This window comes from Leptonotus elevatus, chromosome 20 (genome assembly GCF_054856555.1).
Source record: "Leptonotus elevatus isolate MCC_2025b chromosome 20, RoL_Lele_1.0, whole genome shotgun sequence".
Classification (NCBI taxonomy): Eukaryota; Metazoa; Chordata; class Actinopteri; order Syngnathiformes; family Syngnathidae; genus Leptonotus; species Leptonotus elevatus.
The window spans coordinates 5,686,744-5,699,176 of NC_141258.1; the positions used below are offsets into that span (position 1 = coordinate 5,686,744).

The 12,433-nt window shown below is 40.0% G+C and overlaps 3 protein-coding genes across 4 annotated transcripts in view; 1 reads left to right on the forward strand and 2 right to left on the reverse strand.

Moving 5' to 3' along the window:
* The first annotated feature begins 339 nt into the window (after positions 1-339).
* Positions 340-9,015, forward strand: LOC147156609 (receptor-type tyrosine-protein phosphatase H-like). The gene is made up of 16 exons (XM_086064258.1): positions 340-727; positions 1,149-1,257; positions 1,343-1,930; positions 3,077-3,328; positions 3,410-3,640; positions 3,722-3,985; positions 4,064-4,157; positions 4,249-4,299; positions 5,797-5,878; positions 5,958-6,048; positions 6,126-6,196; positions 7,236-7,370; positions 7,452-7,574; positions 7,656-7,819; positions 7,958-8,093; positions 8,155-9,015. Exons 1-16 carry the CDS (start codon positions 659-661, stop codon positions 8,293-8,295), a joined length of 2,601 nt encoding a protein of 866 aa, XP_085920384.1. The 5' UTR covers positions 340-658; the 3' UTR covers positions 8,296-9,015.
* LOC147156610 (putative nuclease HARBI1) lies at positions 8,446-10,456 on the reverse strand. The gene is made up of 2 exons (XM_086064257.1): positions 9,656-10,456; positions 8,446-9,563 (listed from the first exon to the last, which is right to left on the reverse strand). Exons 1-2 carry the CDS (start codon positions 10,317-10,319, stop codon positions 9,187-9,189), a joined length of 1,041 nt encoding a protein of 346 aa, XP_085920383.1. The 5' UTR covers positions 10,320-10,456; the 3' UTR covers positions 8,446-9,186.
* A 771-nt stretch (positions 10,457-11,227) lies between these two features.
* pigp (phosphatidylinositol glycan anchor biosynthesis, class P) overlaps positions 11,228-12,433 on the reverse strand; it is a 58,618-nt gene continuing 57,412 nt past the window's right edge. The window contains exons 1-5 of one of the 2 annotated variants that reach the window (XM_086064590.1): positions 12,178-12,433; positions 11,888-11,972; positions 11,713-11,785; positions 11,512-11,630; positions 11,228-11,415 (exon numbers count right to left, since the gene is read on the reverse strand). In XM_086064590.1, the coding sequence (XP_085920716.1) occupies positions 11,300-11,415; positions 11,512-11,630; positions 11,713-11,785; positions 11,888-11,969 (390 nt within the window). In that variant the 5' untranslated portion in view covers positions 11,970-11,972; positions 12,178-12,433 and the 3' untranslated portion in view covers positions 11,228-11,299. The remainder of the gene's footprint in view (positions 11,416-11,511; positions 11,631-11,712; positions 11,786-11,887; positions 11,973-12,177) is intronic. The other variant, XM_086064589.1, reaches the window with a different exon arrangement.

Here is a 12,433-nt window from a genome sequence, read left to right on the forward strand (position 1 = left end):
TTGTATGAAAAAAAAAAAAAAAAAAAAAAAATATATATATATATATATATATATATATAATTTTACCCATTTTGTACAGGTAGTTTGATTTATTTTATCAAATGATTGATTATGAAAAAAACAAAATCGCAAAAAAATTGAGGATGACTTATCCATCCATTCATTTTTATGTAGTTAAAAAAAAAAGAAGTTATTTCACAAGTGACAATACAACACTAAATTTGAACTCTATCTATCTATTTAAAAAAAAAAAAAAGCCTCTTTGAAGAACAGATTTTGAACGCTTTGGCGGTGATTATCAAATCACATAATAAACCGGTTTTTTTTTTTTTTTTTTTTTACAATGCTCACATTTCCTCAATATGACTATAAAGATGTGAAACAAATCAGACTGTAGCGATTTTGACGTGTGCGTTGCGTTAATAAGGAAGTAACAGGCGGGCCAAAGGTCTTGGTGGTTGTAAAAGGGCAGAAGCAGAGGCTTGCAAACGTGACAGGGGACCAGAGGTTACCAGAGGAGGGCGCGGTTCGGAATTAAAAGTAAACACTGCTGCGATGAAGTTAAGACCGACACTCTCACTGCCAGCCTTAATTGCTGCTTAAGTTTTTATTTTTATTTACAACTCCCCGCAAAGTTTTTGTTTTGCCTTTAGACAAAATGACTTTGTTTGTGGAGAATTTAAACCGTGCTCACCTGTTGCTGTGTGTTATCTTGAATCTGCTTTGGGTGAGTTCCACTTCCACTTTGGTAAACATTGATACTGTATTATATTGAGGGGGGAAAAAAAAAAAGATAAGGCTGAAAATATTTCAACAATTAATTGAGAATATATTTTTGACACAGAAAGAAGGCGATAAACGAGGAAGTAACAAACACGTACAGTACGTTATCTGAATTTATTGTGCTTCTTTTATTTTTAAATCCTACATACACCTGAGTATTTTTTTTATTTTTTATTTTTACAATTGAGGTTTATGTTTTATTGCATACTGTTCGAGTAAATTTTTTCTCTCCAGGTACAGTATTTGTATTTATATTGTATATAATAATAAAAAAAGTATATATATATTTTTTTTAACATGTACATGAGTTGATCCAGTACTCATTTGTGACTACGGGGAATTCCCATCTCGCATTGTGTTCTCAGGGTGCCTCCAACTCACTTGAAACATCAACATGGCACACAACAGTGAGCAACGCAATCGTCACCTCGCTTTCTACTCCCACCTTGACGAGCCTCATCACCACCAACCAACGTAAGGACGAGCTGCTGTTTCTCACCGGTGATATTTGGCCTTTTTAACCTTATGACCCCCCCCCCCCCCCCCGCCCCCTCATTAGCTCCTGAAAATGTTGATGACGTGACTGTGCAGGATCAAAACGAAACCAGTATAACACTCAAGTGGGATAAGGTAAACAATATCTCCACATACTTCCTATTATACGACCTCGATGGTCGTGAGAAGGAGGAGAGCGTGAACGCTTCCGCATATCAGACGTACGCGACGCATGTGGTCGCTCGCTTGTCCGCTGGGAGAAAATATCGTTTCCGGATCATCGCTGAGTTTAAAGGAGCAAACAGCTCTGGATTTGTATTTTTTGCTCCCACTGGTAGGTCATCTCTCGTTGATTCATTGGAATCTCAGGAAGTCCAAACATTCGTGACGTCTGCTTTTTACATTGCAGCGCCTGCGAATGCAGAAGGCCTCAAATCCATTCAAAGAAATACCAGCAGTATAACTTTGCAGTGGGAAAAGGTGGAAAATGTCAATTATACTATTGCGTACGATGACATGGAGGCAGACGTCGAGGCGCAGGAAGTGACGCACGCCGTCACAGGACTCACAAGCGGGACCGAATATGCGTTTACGCTTTTCACCGTGTTTGAGAACATCCGCAGCAGTGGGAGGAGCCTCGTTGCTGTCACAGGTAAGATGTCAGTTAGCATACGAGAAGGGGAAGTACAGGTACTTATGTTTAAAAAAACAAAAAAAAGTAAAGAACTTGTGTTTGGTGGCAAAAGCATGCACAAAGAGTTGGCATCTGAAAAAAAAAAATTCAATGACATCATCCATTAATAATCTTGACTATCATCAAATTCTAAAATTGGTGAAAAAAAATAATCTGTCAATTATACACCAGTTTCACACAAAAAAAGAAATCACATATCACATGTTGTTTAAGAGCTAGCTAACGTTGGCTCAACTTTTATGCTATCAAAATAATGTATTCTCCTAGCTTTTGCGATATAAAATTAACATTTTGCTAATCATCAATTCTGAAATTGTTCAACTCCTACTGTCAGTTATACAAATGACCCGTTTCAGTAACAAAACTAAAACAATTCTACACGCAACACAACAACAAAAACATCACATTACGAATCACATGTTGTTTAAGGGCTAGCTAGCGCTGACTAATATGTTACCATATTAGCGTTGATGACAAAAATTCGGAAAACCTTCAACCTTTACAGTCAATTATACACAATACCTGTTTCAGTAACTTGCCACAAAAAATAAAACTTTGTCTGCACACAAAATATTTTCCCTCTTTTATTAACTCACAAAAAAATTACATCACACAGCACATTTTGTTGTTTAAGAGCTAGCTAGCGTTGGCTTTACTTTTATGCTATCAAAATAATGTTAAACTATAAAAAATAATTGTTGAACCTCTACTGTCAATTATATACAATAATCGTTTCTGTAACCAAACAAAAACTTTTCAGCACTCAATAGTTTTCCTCTTTTATTAACTCACTCAAAAAATGACACCATTTAGCACATCTTGTTTAAGAGCTGGAGCTAGCCTTAGCTCAATTTTGACACTATCAAAATAATTGTTGTCTCATAGCTTTTGCGATATGAAATGCTAATTTAGCTCAAGCTAACCACTGAAAAACACATTCTAGTATGTTTTTAGAGATTTTGAAAGCTGGTGGCTTTTAGCTATAACACATTCACACACACTTTTGTAGCCAGCAACAAGCCTATTTTGATAAACAATAGACAATACAGTTTTTTTATTTTATTTATTATTGATTTTCTTATTCATCTGTTTTGTTGTCATTAGTGCCCTCCACGGTGGCTGTCGTCCACGTGACCGAGCGTTCCGAGACCAGCGTGACTCTCATGTGGGAGACGACGAATCCAAACTGGAGCTACTTGCTTCACATCGACGGACAAAACGTTACAGTGGCGCCGAACGGCTCGTCGAATGTCACCCGTTTGTTGATATTGCAACCTGGAATGGATTATCCATTCACTGTCGTTACGTTGTTCTCTGGCTCGGCTAGCGCCGCTTACAAAGGCTTCTTCGTAACAGGTATCGGAAAAAGACATTTCTGTTGGTGTCTCGTGAGATGAACGTTTTAAGGAAAATCTTCAAATGGTTTTTTTTCTTCAGCCATAAACTGCGCCAATGTGACCTGGCGTGTGACGACGTCGTCAATCCAAGGGACAGTTGTGGGATTATTCACAAATGCGACCGCCTCGAATGGCTCGTCCCCTCACGTGAGTCCCGAAGGTCAAAACGTGTCGTTTTCCGGCCTTTATCCGGGCGCCACCTACAACGTCTGGCTCGAATACCGAACAAATTCCGCTCACTTTCTGCAATGTCAGCTCAAACTGACAACCAGTAAGTACCGACCAGATCTAGTTGGGTGTCACTTCATTCATTAAAAAAAAAAAAACCCTGTACGTCTTTCCACTTGTTTAGTTCCGCCGGATTTAACAGCTCACTGTGAGTACTGGGATTCAGGCTACTCGGTCTTTATCGTCTGGGATACGCCGGACGGGATTTGGACTGCCGTAGAGGTGAATGTGAGCGGACAGACGCACACAGTGTCGGGTATGGAACAAGGACATGTCAAAATAGGCGGATTTCAACCCGCGAGAACGTACGAGGTGTCTCTGTCGTCGCTGTCGGCGACTGCGAGGAAGTCCGAACCGTACGTTTTTCTGTGCTCTACCGACCCTCGTGGTGAGTTCGCCTGCTGCAGCGCGATCGCAAATATATGTCGTCATGAACGCGTTTGATGATGTTTTTCGTTCCTTCTAGGAGTCATTGCAGGGTCAGTCGTCGCCGTCCTGCTTTTCAGTGTCCTGTTGGGTTTGGCAATATTTGTTTTAACAAAAAGACAAAATATCATCAGGTAGGTGCCGGCTTGTCCTCGGTGTGTGTGAATGTCTAAGATTTGCTTTTTATTTTTTTTAATTTGTATTTATTTATTTATTTATTTTAAGGAAGAAAAAGTCATTAGTTGGAGGCGGCACAGTTTCAACAAAAGAATCCAAGTACGTTATTATTATTATCTTACTCTGAGATTGAAAAGTTTGACCAGGCTGCATATGTTGTATGGTGGCAATAGTCAGGTTTCCATCCAAATGTTTCAACATGTTTATGCGAATTTTGTAAAAATGCGCAAAACGGACATGCGACTTATGCCCGCTTCCATCCGCTCTTTTTTTTTGCGAATATGCGCCGCGAGATGACGCTGTAGCGACGGAACTTTGGGACAATGGGGAGTTCCAGGTGGGAATGTTGGTTTTGACGGACTGAACGGAAGTAGTCTTGTTGGCTTCCCTCCCGCATGTAAGTGAAGTGTGCCGTTACATTGAGAGCTGATGTTAGTAAAGCCATCTAAAATAGCATTAATGCTTTTTTTTCTCTAATTAATTATAAAAAGAATCGTGTTTATTTTTCTCCCCAAACATATCTTATTTTATCACCCGCCATTTATTGTGACTACAAACGTGCGACGTATATCCGGTCTTGTAGTCGCTTATTCGTAAAACCTGTTTCCATTGCCAAAATGCGCATTTTCCTTTTTTCGATACGCTTCAAAAAACACCCCTCCAAGCGTAATTTTTTTGTTGTTGCGAATTTTGGGCCTTTTTTCGAATTTCTGGCGTTTCCATTCAGTTTCTTTTTCGCAATTATTGAAAATTCGAATACAAATAGGTGGAAGGAAACCCACCTATGATATAATTAATAAATAAAAAAATGTGTTCAAGCGGTTTAGTTCAGGTTTACTGTCATTTTTTTCAAACTAAACACAAAAGCGAATTACATGTGTATTTCAAACAATCCCAGAGCCAATCTTTTAGCCTGCTAGCTTAAGACTAATGCTAACACAGGAAAGGCAACTTTATTTATATCGTGCATTTCATACACAAGATAACTCAATCTGCTTCCCATGGTTAAACTACAACATCTAAAGGGAAAACAAACAAAACAAACATATAAAGGCAAAATGATTTAAGGCTTAAGAAAAACGAACAACAGAAGATTTTACTACATTTAAAAGCCAAATAAAGAAAAAAAAGTAGGACACGCCCTGCTGCAATATGATTGGCTGCTGCATTTAGGCAGGAAAATAAGTACCGTAGTGTAGTGTGCACAACTTTTTTAATCATGCCATTACAATATATAAAAAAACCTAACAATTTTTAATAGTAAAATGAAATATTATATACTTTAAAGTACAAAATTACTATTCTGATTTGGCTTTTAAAGTCAGTGACAAAAGACCATTAAAAGCTGTCAATTTTCCCTCCTGAGGATCAATCGTGAGCTCATGGACGCAAAAGCAGTGATGTCATGGCATCGCCTCAAAGCTCAACCAATTTGCCTTAGTAATGTTAAGAGACATGCGGGGGATAGCTGTGATCTTTTTGCAACACATTAGCCAGCGCTCGCACTCGCATGCAATTGAATGGTCGCTGCATGGGATCCCGTTACTCCTATTTGATCAACAGTAAAGTGAAATGCTTGTTCTCTTCTGCTTCCAGAGATGTCTCCTTTGCGGATTTTCCCGGCCACTTCCACAAATTGAGTTTGGATAAAAACAGAGGTTTCAGCGAGGAATACGAGGTGTTCAAAAAAAAACAACCCCCGCAACAAACACAGTCAATGTGTTTAGCTCGTGTAACCCTTCCACCTTCTCATTCAGAGCCTCGCCGTTGTCGGCATCGAGCACACTCAGAACGCCGCTCTGGTGCCTGAAAACATGGAGAAGAATCGCTTCACCAACGTCCTGCCGTGTAAGTGCGCGATGGCCGCTGAGCAAAATGTCAACCCTTGTGGCGCTGCGGTAACGTTTTTCCCTCGCTCGCGACAGATGATTGGAGCAGAGTGAAGCTGCAAAGCACAAATGGCAACTCGGCCTACATAAATGCCTCGTACATGCCAGTAGGTGCTGCTTTTAACTGATGAACGCAAATTCACGATCATCACAATTATTGAAATTATTGTCATACATAAATGCAATGCATTCATAATTGTTATTACTTTTCATCCATATAACGTTTATTCCTTGGGTTTACGTTTTTAGCGTGAATTGGGTGGTCCTCGGGGTCTTTTTTAATTTGTTTTTAAATCATGTATGTTTTTTATTTTTTTAACTCATTCACTGCCATTGACGGCTATAGACGTCAAAAAATATTTTTAACTATTTCTATTAGTTTAAGAAAAAAATCCACTTTTGCTAACAAGAGTATGAAAAGCTAGAATTTTTTTTTAATTGTAAATTTAGAACAGATATAAAAGCTGTGATTAATCGTGAGTTAACTAGTGAAGTCATGTAATTAATTACAATTTTAAAAAAATTCATCGCCTGACGACCTAATTTTTAATAATCTTTTCTTCTTTTTTTTTTTAATCTTTTCAAAAATGAAAAGATTATTAAAAATTAGGGCGTCGGGCGATTACAATTTTTTTAATTGTAATTAATCGCATGACTTCAATAGTTAACTCACGATTAATCACAAATTTTATATCTGGTCTAAATATACAATATTTTCCCCCCCTAGGTTTTCATACTCTTGTTAACAAAAGTGGGAGAAAAAATTTCAACTAATAGAAATAGTTCAAATGAACTATTGACGTCTATAACCGTCAATGGCAGTAAATGAGTTAATTTGTTTTTAAATCATTTTTATTTTTTTTGTATTTTAGTATTTTATTTACTCTATTATTTTAGTTGGTTTTAAATTATATAATATAATATTTAAATAAAATGTGTGACACTACAGTGGCTATAAAAAGTCTACACACCCCTGTTAAATCTGCTAGGTTTTGATTTTCAAAGGAGGAAAACTAAGTCCCAAATTATGCTCCTATAAGGGAAGGGCACAGTATTGGCTTGGGGGGGGGGGGGGGGGCACATGAATACAATGTGGAAGGCTAACTCATCATTTGATCCGACGACGACACATCTTCACCTCGTCAGGGTTACAACAACAGCCGAGAGTACATCGCCACTCAGGGTCCTCTGCCGTCCACGGTCGGCGACTTCTGGAGGATGATCTGGGAGCTGAGAGTCAACGCCGTCGTCATGGTAACCAACTGCAAAGAAGGACGATGGGTGTGTTTTCTCACTGAACGGTCACACAGATTAACTTTTTTAACAAAAAACGTATTTCCAATGATGTCATGTTTTCCCCAGACTAAATGCGAACGTTACTGGCCTGCACGCGGAGAGACTTGTCTTCATCAAGAGCTGAGCATCACCACCACATCTGAACAGCAAGACACCAACTGGACGTTGAGGGAATTCCGAGTGAAACATGTAAACGGCAGCGTTAGCAGTAAAATGGCAAATGTAAAAAAATTTTTTTTTTTACTCTGAATCAATTTGATTATTTGATAGAAAAACAGCACCGAAGAGAGGACGGTAAAACATTTCCACTTCACTGCCTGGCCCGACCATGGAGTCCCTCAGTGCACGCACGTCCTGATCCAGTTCAGGGGACTCATTAGGGAGCACATGGACGCCAACGGGACCAGAGCACCGCCGACTGTGGTTCACTGCAGGTATGCTTTCAAAAATAAGACGCACAAAAATCTCACTTGCCTCGCCTTGTGTCGAGAAGACGTGCCCAATTTTCCGAGGAATGACATGAATATGTTTTCCTATCTGCACTTTACTGTGGTGTCCTATTTGTCTTTTAGCGCGGGAGTGGGCAGGACGGGCACCATTATCGCCTTGGATGTTCTGCTTCAGCAGCTGCACGGAGACAAGGAAGTGGGCATCAACAGCTTCGTGCACAGCATGAGAATGCGCCGGCCGCACATGGTGCAGACGGAGGTAACGCCGCTTAATGCTCCTCGAACCCGAGTGCTAAATTCTGACGCTGGTCTCTTTCCAGTCCCAGTATGTTTTCCTGCACCGGTGCATCATGGACTCTCTGCAGTCTCAAGAGGAGGCTGATGAAAACGTATACCAGAACGCGGACGTCATTTATGCCAACGCCACCGCACTGCGAGAGTTTAACAAAACGGCAATTTGAATCAGAATGGTACAGTTTTTGCTACGACATCTTATTTAAATCAATTTGTGATTTGTTTTTAAGTCATATAAAAGAAACCATGTGTATATTCACTGCACGGTTGACTCGAGATTTCCATCCTTCAATTAAAATAACACACCAGACAACCAATAATGTTTAAAAAATATTCTATTGACAATGACATGAGCTTTGGTCACATTTTCAAAAAATGTAAAAAATAATAATAAATACAATTAAGGTTCCATTAGAAACCAAAGGGGCTGATAGAGCCAATATAATAATTTTACCATCTGCAGAAAAATTCCTGTATTGGATCTTGATGTACCGAATGAATTGTCTGGTAAGTAGGGCCGGGCAATAAATCGAATCAATTCGATTAATATTTTTTAAAAATCAATTCGTTTAAAATTTGCTAAATCGTGAAATCGAGTTTTGTCTTCTTGATTATTAAAAGCTGTCGCTCTTATGTTCCGTTACATCCAAATGTTATTGTCAGCAGAATGCCGGTTTACAAGACATGTTTTCAAAATGGCTACCAAATACTTAATTGTGGCATTTAAGCACAAACTATGAATGTTAAGTTTATGTTAAAAACTGATTTGGAATCTGTATACATTATTGTGGTCTGAACATTTTGCACAGGAGTTATTTTTGAATAAATTAAAACTTTAAATATATGTTTGTTGGGTTAGTTAGATTAAAATCAATTTCAAATCGTACACATCCTGAATGACTGGGGGGGGGGGGGGGGGGGGGGTAATTTTTTTTGCCCAGCCCTCCTAGTGACTAATAAGTGTAGAATAAAATGGGCCAGAAGAAACATCCTACTTCCTGCATTGAAAAACAAACAAACATTGCCATTCAATGTGACATCATCATTCTCGTTCCTTTTTAACTAAATCTACCACTGAAGTTATAATCAATAATATCTTGTCGAGCTTTCAGGGCATCCGAGGAAATCCCCGCCAACTCGCTGCGCGGGTTACTCGGCTGGGGGTCCTCAAACATCTCGTGTCCTTGCGGCAGGGGGACCGAGAACTTCATGGCTATGTTGTGCAAGACGCAGCAGGCCTTTATGACGTTCGTCAACTTGTGCTGCTCGAACCCGAGTTCGGTCAAGGACCTGAAGCGCCATTTCAGGGAGCGCACCATGGTCCGCGCCACCTCGTGGATCTTGGCGTGGGCCGCGTTGAACTTCATCTGCGCCTCGTTTACGGGGTGGGGCACGGGGGTCAGGACTCGTTTGCTTAAGTCGTAGCCTTCGCCTCCTGTCAAGCATCGGGGGACAAAAGACGATTACAATTCAGGGCGGAAATACTGATGCTGTAATATAACCACCTGCAGCATTCAGCATCCTTACCTATAACCCAGTATCGTCCATAGAGTTCTTCCTCGATCTCTCGTCCTCTAAACGACGTGCCCCACAAATCTTGCTCGTGAGTGCCGCCCGCGCAACATTGCTCCACGCTCAGGATGTTGCCATCCAGGTCGCAAATGATTTGACACACCACGGACGTGAAGCCCAGCGAGTTGACGTACAACTCGAGCGGCCCCTCGGTGATCTTGAAGTGAGCCGGAGCCAGCAGGCCCAGCACGTCCGGGATCCCGCAGAAGTCCTCCACCATGTGGGCCATGTCTATTTTGGCTCTGCGCGTGAGCGGTAACGTGATGAACTGATCCGACAGGCCGGCCAGCACCTCGGACACGGTGATCACGATGTCGTCGCAGTTGGTCTTCAGGTCGAAGCGATTCTTCAGGGCGGCGGAATGAGAGCCGCGCGCGTAAAAGTTGAGCGTCAACATGATCATCGCGTCCAAGGAGAGGGAGGTAAGCAGGAATTTCTTCATGCGGATGCGCACGATGTCGGCGACGAACTCCAGGCAAGCGCGCGTGAGGTGGAACACCTCGAACAAAGTGGCGTCGTCGTAGCAGTCGAAGCAGCTCCGGGACTGCGAGTCCACCTCCTCGTCGTGGCCCACGAGCTCCGCCTGGACCGCGAACCACACCGGCAGAGGGTCCGACATCTTTTCGCCGCTAAGAGAACTTTAAGAACGAACTAAAAAGACACATTTAGAAAATCCAAGTGAGGGTTATGACAGGAACGGCGAGTTCCGGATGTCAGCTTTGTTTACCTCCTTCGTCGGCAACTTGCGCTTATAAATGCTCATTATCGCCCCTGCGTGGCTGGAGTGCGAACAGCGGTGGCAAAAGCACCGTTTGCACCAACCAGTGGAAGTAGATACAGTGCTTGTTTTATCTGGTGAAATAAGTACTAATTCAACACCTTTACTTAAGTAAAAGTATTAACCGAAATGTTCGTAAGTATATTTGTTATCATTGTTTTAATTGTCGCTTTGTCGGCAAGAGTTGCGTTTGAAAATGCTCATTATCGCCCTCCTGTGGTTGAAATCGGAGGTGGCAAAAGTACTGACTTTGGTGAAAAGTAAAGATGCGGATTCAACTACAACTTAAGAACTATATAAAAACGGACTTGTCATAAGTACAAAAGTAAAAAGGATTTATGCACATTACTTATCTTCTGTGAATATTGAGCAGTAAACAGTCACTTGAATATGTTGAATGCTTTTCAGCATTCGAAAAGGACACCAACAAAATTCCATTCTTATATTTACATTATGAGCCTTATAATTTTTAATTCTATGTTCCTATTCCTGTTTCACAAACTAGAACGTGTGACATACACAATACATGCACTTGAATTAAATGTAAGTCTTACAATTCTCAAGTTCTTTTGTAATTGTTTGTTTTTTCTCCTTCCACATTCCAAATATATTATTCATTAACCTTGATTCCCTGACCTTAATTAGGCCAAGCAATGTATAAAATTATTATTTCCCCCTAATTATCGGGAATAATTGTCAAGCAATTTTATGTTAAAAAGACAACATGAGCAAAAACAACACAACAACCATTGCACAATCAAAGTCATTTAATCGGAGCTATCACATGTTTACTATTTTTCATTTAAAAACAAATGGTTTGTTTACAACTTGGGTGACAAGTAGAACATTTTATTGACGTCACTGATAGCAACATCCTTCAGTCTTGGTATTTGACCCTTCCGGGCAACTTCGCTCATCTGGCTTTGTGCAAACCCATCTAAAATATGGTTGAGAGAGGATGATGTATTATAGATATATATATATATATATTTTTTAATTCATAATTAAAAGCTTCAATACAAAAGGTTCGTACCTGTAACGTTGTCCAGAGAGTCGAGTGGTGCCGTATTGTACAGATTGATTCCAAATAGCATTACGACAGAGACGGTTATTGCGACCAGCAGATAGATTGGCGCAGCGAGAGCCCAATATCTACAAGACACGATGCAAGTTGTTGGGAAGAAAAGAAAAAAAATGTGGCATAGAAATGACTGAAATGAAATGTCTTGTTTACTTTTGAGGCCAGTATGTGAGTCCGATTGAATGAAGCCACTCCTCCGGTATGTATGCCCACACGCAATACAGAACTTTTGGGTGGAAATTTGGGATAATTAAATGACAGACATAACGAACACAATTTGATGATCTACTCAAATCTAACACAGGAACAAGAAGTTTATTTTCTTTACCGAAGCCAAACTGTGAACCGAGGAACAGGACAAAGCCATAGATGGCCCTCTCAGGTAGAGGAGAGGGAGTGTTTTCCACCATGATCTGAAACACACATCAAAATAACAAAGGAAGATAAAAAAATCAATTTAAAGCGTTGCAATAAAACGAATTAAGATAATAATCCAAGACGCTTTGCTATGTATTTACACATGAACCCCCAAAAGTCGAAATCAATCAAACCGTAACATGATAATTGACAAACTGAATTGAAGAAACTGTTTAAAGCAAAGCAAAAAACAGAACAAACCTGTCTTCGTTTACATGGTTGTCATTTTGTTTTCTGGAGTTCAGTATTGTCGCTCGATTGCTTTTGTCTACATTTGTCCGTTTAATACTTAACACGGTGGGAAACGGTTACCAACAAACAGTTCTATATTTAAAAGGTAAATAAAATACTTCGAATTAATATAAATACGTTACAATTTTTATTTTACAAATAACTTTGAATAGCTATTATCTGCTATACATTGCTGGAGGCGTGTTTGTCTTCGCAAAGCTCAGAT